We start from the raw sequence: 12,615 nt of genomic DNA on the forward strand, positions 1-12,615 counted from the left end.
CGGAGAGTTAACCCCTTCAGTGCTGTAGCCGCCATTAACCCCGTGTGCCGGGCTCTCCGGCCACAGGAGGATGTAGTAATGAGGAGAGGGCAGTAATGAGGAAAGGACAGTAATGAGGAGGGGGCAGTAATGAGGAGGGGCAGTAATGAGGAGAGGAGAGTAATAAGCAGGAGGCAATAATGAGGAGGAGGTAGTAATGAGGAGGGGGCAGTAATGAGGAGAGTAGAGTAATAAGGAGGAGGCAGTAATGAGGAGGAGGTAGTAATAAGGAGGAGGTAGTAATGAGGAGAGGGCAGTAATGAGGAAAGGACAGTAATGAGGAGGGGAGAGTAATAAGCAGGAGGCAGTAATGAGGAGGAGGTAGTAATGAGGAGGAGGTAGTGATGAGGAGGAGGCATTAATGAGGAGGAGGTAGTAATGAGGAGGGGGCAGTAATGAGGAGAGGAGAACAATAAGCAGGAGGTAGTAATGAGGAGGAGGTATGGTAGTAATGAGGAGGAGGCATTAATGAGGAGGAGGTAGTAATGAGGAGAAGGTAGTAATAGGAGGGTGCAGTAATGAGGAAAGGACAGTAATAAGGAGGAGGTAGTAATGAGAAGGAGGTAGTAATAAGGAGGAGGCAGTAATGGGGAGGGGGCAGTAATGAGGAGGGGGCAGTAATGAGGAGGGGCAGTAATGAGGAGGGGGCAGTAATGAGGAGGGGACAGTAATGAGGAAAGGACAGTAATAAGGAGGGGGCAGTAATGAGGAGGAGGCAGTAATGAGGAGGAGGTAGTAATGAGGAGGAGGCATTAATGAGGAGGAGGTAGTAATGAGGAGGAGGAGGTAGTAATAAGGATGAGGCAGTAATGAGGAGGGGGCAGTAACAAGCAGAGAACAGTAATGAGGAGGGGGGATTAATAAGGAGGGGGCAGTAATGAGGAGGAGGCAGTAATGAGGAGGAGGTAGTAATAAGGAGGAGTAATGAGGAGGGGGCAGTAATGATGAGAGAACAGTAATGAGGAGGGGGCAGTAATAAGGAGGGGGCAATAATGAGCAGAGTAAGGGGGCAGTAATGATGAGAAAACAGTAATGAGGAGGGGGCAGTAATAAGGAGAACAAGGGGGCAGTAATGAGGAGAGGAAGGGGGTAGTAATGAGGAGAGGAAGGGGGTAGTAATGAGGAGAGGAAGGGGGTAGTAATGAGGAGAGGATAGAAATAAGGAGGAGGCAGTAATTAGGAGGGGGCAGTAATGAGGAGAGGACAGTAATAAGGAGGGGGCAGTAATGAGGAGAGGAAGGGGGTAGTAATGCGGATAAGATAGTATGAAGGAGGAGGCAGCAATGAGGAGGAGGCAGTAGAGGAGGAGGAGTGTTGGGAATCAGGATTTATGGTTCAGACAGCTTTGGTTTTCTGTTCAGTTTGTGTTCACTGGTGGCCTCCAGTGGCAGGTCTGTGCCACATCAGCTCAATATTCTGTGAGCAATTATTCACAAGGCTGTGAGGTAATGAGCTCATTTAGCACTTGCTTGGGAGCTGCCTGGATATCCACCAGGTGTTATCAATCACCTGAGGCCTTGATAAGGCATGCTGACCTGTGGAATCCTGCCAGTGATAGCTTCATGTTACCAGTGTTTATTTCCTGCTTCCTGTGCAGGGAACTCTCTGTCAGCTCTCAGCTACGCTACCTGGTCCCTTGTTCTGGTCTCCGGTTTGGATCTCAGGATATATCCTCTGCAACTCAGCTCCCAGTTCCTTCGTCTCCTTCTGGGTCCCATTACGTCTGCGGCTCTGCTTCCATACCTGGCCCTGATCCACTGTTACCTCCTTGCCGTGGGTCACGTAAGTGCTCCAGTGGAGCCTGGTATTATCTCGCTTTTTACTCGGCGGCTTGCCGATTTCTTTAGTTTTTGGGGCTGCTTAGCCCATAGTTTAAGTTGGGGGTTCTGGACTTCGCCCCGCCGTGGGCTTAGCCTGCCTATTTCTCTGGTGGTTTTCAGTGTACATTTCTCTGTTACCCTCTGTCCTTCATTCCAGTTCCTTGTTAGGCAGGGCTCCCCGTTCTGTATTGGGTTGCTTTGGGGATTCGCTGTGCTGTGTTATACCCGAGTCTGTCTCTTGTGCCTGCAACTGGGTCGCAATCCCGTCATTGGCCAGATGCCGGCAGATAGGGGATCTTACTTAGTTAGGCCCGTTCGTCAGATCATCCTTTTGAGTAACCCCCTGACGATCGCTCACCCTTTGTCAGTCCTTAAGACCTGGCTGCATCGGGGCTGGAGTGGGCCTTACTTGCTCCTTCGAAAGCGGCGGCCACAGGTGAAGCCTAGTTCCTGCAGGGGTTTGACATCTGCCCGGGGGACTCAATGAAGTCAGTGTAGGTTTTGCTGTGGCCGTCCTAACCAGCGGTCCTGGCTATGGGCTCACGCCTGATCTCCAGCTTCCAGCCTCCGGTAGTTGCATCCAGCGCCCAGGTGGAAACCATAACAAGGAGGTAGTAATGAGCAGAGGAACAGGGCAGTAATAAGCAGAGGAAGGGGGCAGTAATGAGATGAGAACAGTAATGAGGATGGGACAGTAATGAGGAAAGGACAGTAATGAGCAGAGGAAGGGGGCAGTAATGAGAAGAGAACAGTAATGAGGATGGGGCAGTAATGAGATGGGGCAGTTATGAGGAGAGGACAGTAATGAGGAGGAGGTAGTAATGAGGGTGGGGCAGTAATGAGAAAAGGACAGTAATGAAGAGGAGGTAGTAATGAGGAGGGGGCAGTAATGAACAGAGGAAGGGGGCAGTAATGAGGAGAGAACAGTAATTAGGAGGGGGCAGTAATGAGGAAAGGACAGTAATGAGGAGAAGGTAGTAATAAGGAGATGAAGGGGGTAGTAATGAGGAGAGGAAGGGGGTAGTAATGAGATGCAGATCTTGGTGGTAGTAGCAAGGATAGTATTAAGGAGGAGGCAGCAATGAGGAGGAGGCAGTAGAGAGGAGGAGGTAGTAATGATCAGAGGAACGGGGCAGTAATGAGCAGAAGAAGGGGGCAGTAATGAGGAGAGAACAGTAATTAGGAGGGGCAGTAATGAGGAAAGGACAGTAATGAGGAGGGGGCAGTAATAAGGAGGGGGCAGTAATGAGGAGGGGGCAGTAATGAGCAGAGGAAGGGGGCAGTAATGAGGAGAGAACAGTAATTAGGAGGGGGCAGTAATGAGGAAAGGACAGTAATGAGGAGGAGGTAGTAATGAGGAGGGGGCAGTAATGAGCAGAGGAAGGGGGCAGTAATGAGGAGAGAACAGTAATTAGGAGGGGGCAGTAATGAGAAAAGGACAGTGATGAGGTAGTAATGAGGAGGAGGCAGTAATGAGCAGAGGAAGGGGGCAGTAATGAGGAGAGAACAGTTATTAGGAGGGGGCAGTAATGAGAAAAGGACAGTAATGAGGATGAGGTAGTAATGAGGAGGGGGCAGTAATGAGCAGAGGAATGGGGGCAGTAATTAGGAGGGGGCAGTAATGAGAAAAGGACAGTAATGAGGATGAGGTAGTAATGAGGAGGGGGCAGTAATGAGCAGAGGAAGGGGGCAGTAATTAGGAGGGGGCAGTAATGAGAAAAGGACTGTAATGAGGATGAGGTAGTAATGAGGAGGGGGCAGTAATGAGCAGAGGAAGGGGGCAGTAATGAGGAGAGAACAGTAATTAGGAGGGGGCAGTAATGAGAAAAGGACAGTGATGAGGTAGTAATGAGGAGGGGGCAGTAATGAGCAGAGGAAGGGGGCAGTAATGAGGAGTGAACAGTTATTAGGAGGGGGCAGTAATGAGAAAAGGACAGTAATGAGGATGAGGTAGTAATGAGGAGGGGGCAGTAATGAGCAGAGGAAGGGGGCAGTAATGGGGTCTCATGTTCTCTCCCGTCTCCATGTCCCACACCTGACGTGTAAATTCCTCACCTAAGGAGGTGACAATCCGTTGACGAGTCCTGGCCGGGAGACAGTTCTGGCCATGAGGACGAAGAGTAAAATGATCTGTTAACTTGATATAGTAATTACCGGTGTAGTCTGCCACGTCTCGTTATTACTGTGACTGATATAGCTGCACATATAGCACAGCACAGACATCACTCACATCAGTCATAAGAGTTATGGGGGACACAACTGGACGCCATGTTTATTTCATACATTATACATGAGCAGTGTAGGGGATTACCTGTTACACATTATACCTGAGCAGGGCAGGGGGTTACCGGTTATACATTATACCTGAGCAGGGCAGGGGGTTACCTGTTATACATTATACCTGAGCAGTGCAGGGGGTTACCTGTTATACATTATACCTGAGCAGTGCAGGGGGTTACCTGTTACACATTATACCTGAGCAGTGCAGGGGGTTACCTGTTACACATTATACCTGAGCAGTGCAGGGGGTTACCTGTTATACATTATACCTAAGCAGTGCAGGGGGTTACCTGTTATACATTATACCTGAGCAGTGCAGGGGGTTACCTGTTATACATTATACCTGAGCAGGGCAGGGGGTTACCTGTTACACATTATACCTGAGCAGTGCAGGGGGTTACCTGTTATACATTATTCCTAAGCAGTGCAGGGGATTACCTGTTACACGTTATACCTAAGCAGTGCAGGGGGTTACCTGTTATACATTATACCTAAGCAGTGCAGGGGGTTACCTGTTATAAATTATACCTGAGCAGGGCAGGGGGTTACCTGTTATACATTATACCTAAGCAGTGCAGGGGGTTACCTGTTATACATTATACATGAGCAGTGTAGGGGATTACCTGTTATACATTATACCTAAGCAGTGCAGGGGGTTACCTGTTATACATTATACCTGAGCAGGGCAGGGGGTTACCTGTTATACATTATACCTAAGCAGTGCAGGGGGTTACCTGTTATACATTATACATGAGCAGTGTAGGGGATTACCTGTTATACATTATACCTAAGCAGTGCAGGGGGTTACCTGTTATACATTATACCTGAGCAGGGCAGGGGGTTACCTGTTATACATTATACCTAAGCAGTGTAGGGGGTTACCTGTTATACATTATACCTGAGCAGTGCAGGGGGTTAACTATTATACCATATACCTGAGCAGTGCCGGGGGTTACCTGTTACACATTATACCTGAGCAGTGCAGGGGGTTATCTGTTATATATTATACCTGAGCAGTGCCGGGGGTTACCTGTTATACATTATACCTGAGTTGTGCAGGGGGTTATCTGTTATATATTATACCTGAGCAGGGCAGGGGGTTACCTGTTACACATTATATCTGAGCAGGGCAGGGGGTTACCTGTTACACATTATATCTGAGCAGTGCAGGGAGTTACCTGTTACACATTATACCTGAGCAGTGCAGGGAGTTACCTGTTATACATTATACCTGAGCAGTGCAGGGGGTTACTTGTTATATATTATACCTGAGCAGTGCAGGGGGTTACCTGTTATACATTATACCTGAGCAGTGCAGGGGGTTATCTGTTATATATTATACCTGAACAGGGCAGTGGGTTACCTGTTATACATTATACCTGAGCAGTGCAGGGGGTTACCTGTTATACATTATACCTGAGCAGTGCAGGGGGTTATCTGTTATATATTATACCTGAGCAGTGCAGGGGATTACCTGTTACACATTATACCTGAGCAGGGCAGGGGGTTATCTGTTATACATTATACCTGAGCAGTGCAGGGGGTTACCTGTTACACATTATACCTGAGCAGTGCAGGGGGTTACCGGTTATACATTATACCTGAGCAGTGCCGGGGGTTACCTGTTATACATTATACCTGAGCAGGGCAGGGGGTTACCTGTTATACATTGTACCTAAACAGTGCAGGGGGTTATCTGTTATATATTATACCTGAGCAGTACCGGGGGTTACCTGTTATACATTATACCTGAGTTGTGCAGGGGGTTACCTGTTATACATTATACCTGAGCAGGGCAGGGGGTTATCTGTTATATATTATACCTGAGCAGTGCAGGGGATTACCTGTTACACATTATATCTGAGCAGTGCAGGGGGTTACCTGTTATACATTATACCTGAGCAGTGCCGGGGGTTACCTGTTATACATTATACCTGAGCAGTGCAGGGGGTTACCTGTTACACATTATACCTGAGCAGTGCAGGGGATTACCTGTTATACATTATACCTGAGCAGTGCAGGGGGTTACCTGTTATACATTATACCTGAGCAGGGCAGGGGGTTACATGTTATACCTGAGCAGTGCCGGGGGTTACCTGTTATACGTTATACCTGAGCAGGGCAGGGGGTTACCTGTTATACATTATACCTGGGCAGGGGGTTACCTGTTATACATTATCCCTGAGCATGATGGGGGGGGGGTCACCTGTTATACATTATACCTGAGCATGATGGGGGGGGGGGTGTCACCTGTTATACATTATACCTGAGCATGATGGGGGCTGTCACCTGTTATACATTACACATGAGCTGGGGGAGTGTAACCCGCTATGAATTATACATGCATTATTATTACCTTCAGAACTATGCATCCACTACCCTATTATAACCTTATTAATGCCTATAATCACAACACTAATACCATCTTCAGTACTATTATCATTTTTAGGAGTATTATTATTTATGTCACTGTGATCACTCTTAGCACTATCATCAGCAGTGCTACTATCACCTACTGCACTATTATCATCTTCAGACCTATTATCACCTACTGCACTATTATCACCTACTGCACTATTATCACTTACTGCACTATTATCATCTTCAGACCTATTATCACCTACTGCACTATTATCACCTACTGAACTATTATCACCTACTGCACTATTATCACCTACTGCACTATTATCACCTACTGCACTATTATCACTTACTGCACTATTATCATCTTCAGACCTATTATCATATTCAGCACTATTATCATCTTCAGCTCTATTATCACCTACTGCACTATTATCGTCTTCAGACCTATTATCATATTCAGCACTATTATCATCTTCAGCTCTATTATCACCTACTGCACTATTATCATCAGCAGTGCTACTATCAGCTACTGCACTATTATCATCATCAGCCCTATTATCATATTCAGCACTATTATCACCCATTGCACTATCATCATCGGCATCACTACAATTAGCTATTGCACTATTATCATCGGCAGCACTACTATAACCTATTGCACTTTTATCATATTCAGCCCTATTATTACCTATTGCACTATTATCATCGGCAGCACTTCTATCACCTATTGCACTATTATCATCGGCAGCACTACTATAACCTATTGCACTATTATCATCTTCAGCACTATTATCATCTTCAGCACTATTATCACCCATTGCACTATTATCACCTACTGCACTATTATCATCAGCAGTGCTACTATCACCTACTGCACTATTATCATCAGCCCTATTATCATATTGAGCACTATTATCATATTCAGCACTATTATTACCTATTGCACTATTTTCATCGGTAGCACTATTATCACCTATTGCACTATTATCTTAAGCACTATTATCATATTCAGCACTATTATTACCTGCAGTATTGCACTATTATCATCGGAAGCACTACTATCACCTATTGCACTATTATCATCTGCAGCACTACTATAACCTATTGCACTATTATCATCTTCAGCACTATTATTATATTCAGCACTATTATCACCTAATGCACTATTATCATAGGTAGGACTACTATAACCTATTGCATTATTATCATCTTCAGCACTATTTTCATCTTGAGCACTATTATCACCCATTGCACTATTATCATCATCAGCACTACTATCACCTATTGCACTATTATCTTCAGCACTATTATCATATTCAGCACTATTATCACCCATTGCACTATTATCATCGGCAGCACTACTATCACCTATTGCACTATTATCATTGGCAGCACTACTATAACCTATTGCACTATTATCATCTTCAGCACTATTATTATATTCAGCACTATTATCACCTAATGCACTATTATCATCTGCAGCACTACTATCACCTATTGCACTATTATCATAGGTAGCACTACTATAACCTATTGCACTACTATCATCTTCAGCACTATTTTCATCTTTAGCACTATTTTCATCTTGAGCACTATTATCACCCATTGCACTATTATCATCATCAGCACTACTATCACCTATTGCACTATTATCTTCAGCACTATTATCACCCATTGCACTATTATCAATGGCAGCACTGCTATCACCTATTGCACTATTATCATCTTCAGCACTATTATCCCTTCTAGCAGTATTATCTTCAGCAGCAGTGTTATCAACTGTTGCACTATTATATTTGACTGCATTCGAATTATCTTTAGCATTATTATCATCATTAGCACTGTTATAATCTTCACCACTATTTTTATCATCCACTCTATTATCATCGGCAGCACTATTATCACCTATAGTACGATTATCATCTTCAGCACTATTAACACCTATTTCTCTATTATCATCAGTATCATTATTATCACCTATAGCACTATTATTATTTTCAACACTATTATCACCTATGGTACTATTATAATCTTCAGCACTGTTATCACCTATAACACAATTATCATCTTCAGCACTATGATCATCTTCAGCACTATTATCATCTTCAGCACTATTATCATCTTCAGCACTGTATCATATTCAGCACTATTATCGCCTATAGAACTTCTATCATATTCAGCTCTATTATCACCTATAACACAATTACCATATTCAGCATTATTATAACCTATAGCACTATTATAATCTTCAGCACTTTTATCATCTATTGCAATCTCCGATCCCTGCTGCGATCCTCCCTGCAGCGCCCCCGGCCGCATCCCCCATAGTATCAACATCGGGCAGCCCAGCATCGATAGCCCATTGTAGCCTATGGCTACATATCGCACTGCCCGAGCCGCAGTGCGGTCAACGGGGTCGCAAGAGGGTCAGCGCATAACCGCACATGCGCAGACCCCCCGGCTTCCGGCTCCTGGCATCGCAGAGACAGGCTCCTTTCGGAGCCCTGTCCCTGCAGTGCCAGGTATGATACATCCCGGTGATATGATCACATTTTACAATGCGATCCTGGGCAGTAATATTCCGCCCAGATCGCATTGTAAATGCGATCTTGATAAATGTGCCCCTATGTCATGCTATCACTCACACTCACGCTCACAGTATCACACTATGGCCCTTATTCTGGTTGGTGCGGTAATGTCCGCGTGCGGTCGGTCCGCCGATGTTTAGTGTTCTCTGCGCATGTGCGAACTGGACGCACGGCCAAAATCCGCATGAAATGTGTACACTACGAACAGGGGGTGGAGAGGGGCGTGAAGGGCTGTTTGGCCTCATTAACATATGCATACGCCCCGCGTTTTTATGGGCGTTCCCATGAAAACGCTGGGCGTACGTATGGTAATGCGGCCGTGACGCACGTGTAGGGGGCGGACATATGACATCGCCGGATGTCAGCTGCCCGCCCAGATCCCTGCTTTTGCACGGAAAAATGTCCGTGTGGTCTGAGGTTGCGGGAGCTGGTGGAGCACTCGGTCCTGCATTCGATGGTCTGCGACCATCGAATGATGGGGGAGGTTCCCTGAGATGGAGGAGGCGTATTCCGTGTAAAATACACGTGCGGTCATGCTATCACTCACACTCACGCTCACACTATGTGATGTTATCACTCAGTCACACTCAGAGTATCACACTATGTCATGCTATCACTCACACTCATACTCACATTGTCACACTATGTCATGTGATTACTCACACTCACCCTCACAGTCTGACACTATGTCATGCTATCAATCCCACTCACACTCACCCTCACAGTATCACACTATGCCATGCTATCAATCCCACTCACACTCACCCTCACAGTATCACACTGTCATGCTAACACTCACACTCACAGTATCACACTATGTCATGCTATCACTCACCCTCACAGTCTGACACTATGTCATGCTATCACTCACACTCACAGTATCACACTATGTCATGCTATCAATCACACTCAAACTCACCCTCACAGTATCACACTATGTCATGTTATCACTCACACTCACCCTCACAGTATCACACTATGTCATGCTATCACTCACACTCACAGTATCACACTATGTCATGCTATCAATCATACTCACTCTCACCCTCACAGTATCACAATATGTCATGCTAAAACTCACACTCACATTATCTCACTATGGCCCTTATTCTGATCGGTGCGGCCGGATCCGAATATGCGGCCAGGACCGTGCGTGCGAAACCCCGCCTTCCATACGGATCGCCAACTCCGTCCGAATGCGGTAAGAAGCTGTCCGAACGGACCGCACGTGTATTTTTCATGGAATACGCCTCCTCCATCTCAGGGAACCTCCCCCATCATTCGATGGTCGCAGACCATCGAATGCAGGAACCGAGTGGTCCACCAGCTCCCGCAACCTCAGACCACACGGACATTTTTCCGTGCAAAAGCAGGGATCTGGGCGGGCAGCTGACATCCGGCGATGTCATATGTCCGCCCCCTACACGTGCGTCACGGCCGCATTACCATACGTACGCCCAGCGTTTGCATGGGAAAGCCCATGAAACGCGGGGCGTATGCATATGGTAATGAGCCCAAATAGCCCTTCACGCCCCTCTCCACCCCCTGTTCGGAGTGTTCACATTTCATGCGGGATTTGGCCGTACGCCCCGCTCGCACATGCGCAGAGATGCCTCTGCACATGCGCAGACACAAAACATCGGCGGTACGAACGCACGCGGATATTACCGCACCAACCAGAATAAGGGCCTATGTCATGTTATCACTCACCCTCACAGTATCACACTATGTCATGCTATCACTCACTCACCCTCACAGTATCACAGTATTTCATGTTATCACTCACACTCACCCTCACAGTTTCACACAATGTCATGCTAACACTCACACTCACCCTCACAGTATCACAGTATGTCATGTTATCACTCACACTCACCCTCACAGTATCACACAATGTCATGCTAACACTCACACTCACCCTCACAGTATCACACTATGTCATGTTATCACTCACACTCACCCTCACAGTATCACACTATGTCATGCTATCACTCACCCTCACAGTCTCACACTATGTCATGTTATCACTCACACTCACCCTCACAGTATCACACTATGTCATGCTATCACTCACACTCACCCTCACAGTATCACACAATGTCATGCTAACACTCACACTCACAGGATCACACTATGTCATGTTATCACTCACTCACCCTCACAGTATCACACTATGTCATGCTATCACTCACACTCACCCTTACAGTATCACACTATGTCATGTTATCACTCACCCTCACAGTATCACACTATGTCATGCTATCACTCACACTCACCCTCACAGTATCACACAATGTCATGCTAACACTCACACTCACAGTATCACACTATGTCATGCTATCACTCACGCTCACAGTATCACACTATGTCATGCTATCAATCACACTCACGCTCACAGTATCACACTATGTCATGCTATCACTCACCCTCACAGTCTCACACTATGTCATGTTATCACTCACACTCACCCTCACAGTATCACACTATGTCATGCTATCACTCACACTCACCCTCACAGTTTCACAATATGTCATGCTAAAACTCACACTCACAGTATCACACTATGTCATGCTATCACTCACACTCACCCTCACAGTATCACACTATGTCATGCTATCACTCACACTCACCCTCCCAGTATCACACTATGTCATGCTATCACTCACACTCACAGTCTCACACTATGTCATGTTATCACTCACACTCACCCTCACAGTCTCACACTATGTCATGTTATCACTCACACTCACCCTCACAGTCTCACACTATGTCATGCTATCACTCACACTCACCCTCACAGTCTCACACTATGTCATGTTATCACTCACACTCACCCTCACAGTCTAACACTATGTCATGTTAACACTCACACTCACCCTCACAGTATCACACTATGTCATGTTATCACTCACACTCACAGTCTCACACTATGTCATGCTCACACAGTCTCACCTCCAACACCATCTCGGTCAGGTGTGCCTGCCTCTGTGCAGTGCGGTCTCCTGGATCAGGACTCTGCTGTAGCAGGACACAGAAGACATCATTCTTCTTCATCAGCTGCCGGTAGTTCCTCTCCCCGATTTCCAGGACACGGTCTCGGCCATCATATGTGGGGAAGTGGAGGCCTTCCTCAGCCCCGCACAGGGCCAGCAGGGTCCCCCAGAGAAGGAGGTTGAAGGCTTGCATGGTGCAGAGTGACAGGGAGAGCCACGGGCGCCCACCTTACATAGCGGCCCCCACACACACCCCTTGCCGGATTTAGGACACAGTTGTTTCAGCACTATAAATAGCAGGGTGAGGGGCAGGATTAGCTGGAGGGGTGGCAGGGGTCAGTCCTGTATGGGGTATGCAGGAACGCTCCCTCTAACTGTCGCAGTCCTTATGTCAGTGGTCCAAGGGGCCTATTCACCAATCTGCATTACTACTGAGCGGTTATTCTTACAGACCCAAATTATCGCAGAAACATCTGAGGAACACAGACCCCGGTGTGGTAAGGGTTAATGCAACACAGAGCTGGGCATGCG

General features: G+C 46.5%; 1 protein-coding gene across 1 annotated transcript in view; it reads right to left on the bottom strand.

The window, feature by feature from the left end:
- The window catches only part of CASQ2 (calsequestrin 2), an 82,837-nt gene extending 70,560 nt beyond the window's left edge, over positions 1–12,277 (bottom strand). The window contains exon 1 of the mRNA XM_083170918.1: positions 12,044–12,277. Coding sequence (XP_083027044.1) covers positions 12,044–12,277 — 234 coding nt within the window. The remainder of the gene's footprint in view (positions 1–12,043) is intronic.
- Positions 12,278–12,615: the final 338 nt, after the last annotated feature.

This window comes from Crinia signifera, chromosome 2 (assembly GCF_055691185.1).
Source record: "Crinia signifera chromosome 2, ASM5569118v1, whole genome shotgun sequence".
NCBI classification, from domain to species: domain Eukaryota; kingdom Metazoa; phylum Chordata; class Amphibia; order Anura; family Myobatrachidae; genus Crinia; species Crinia signifera.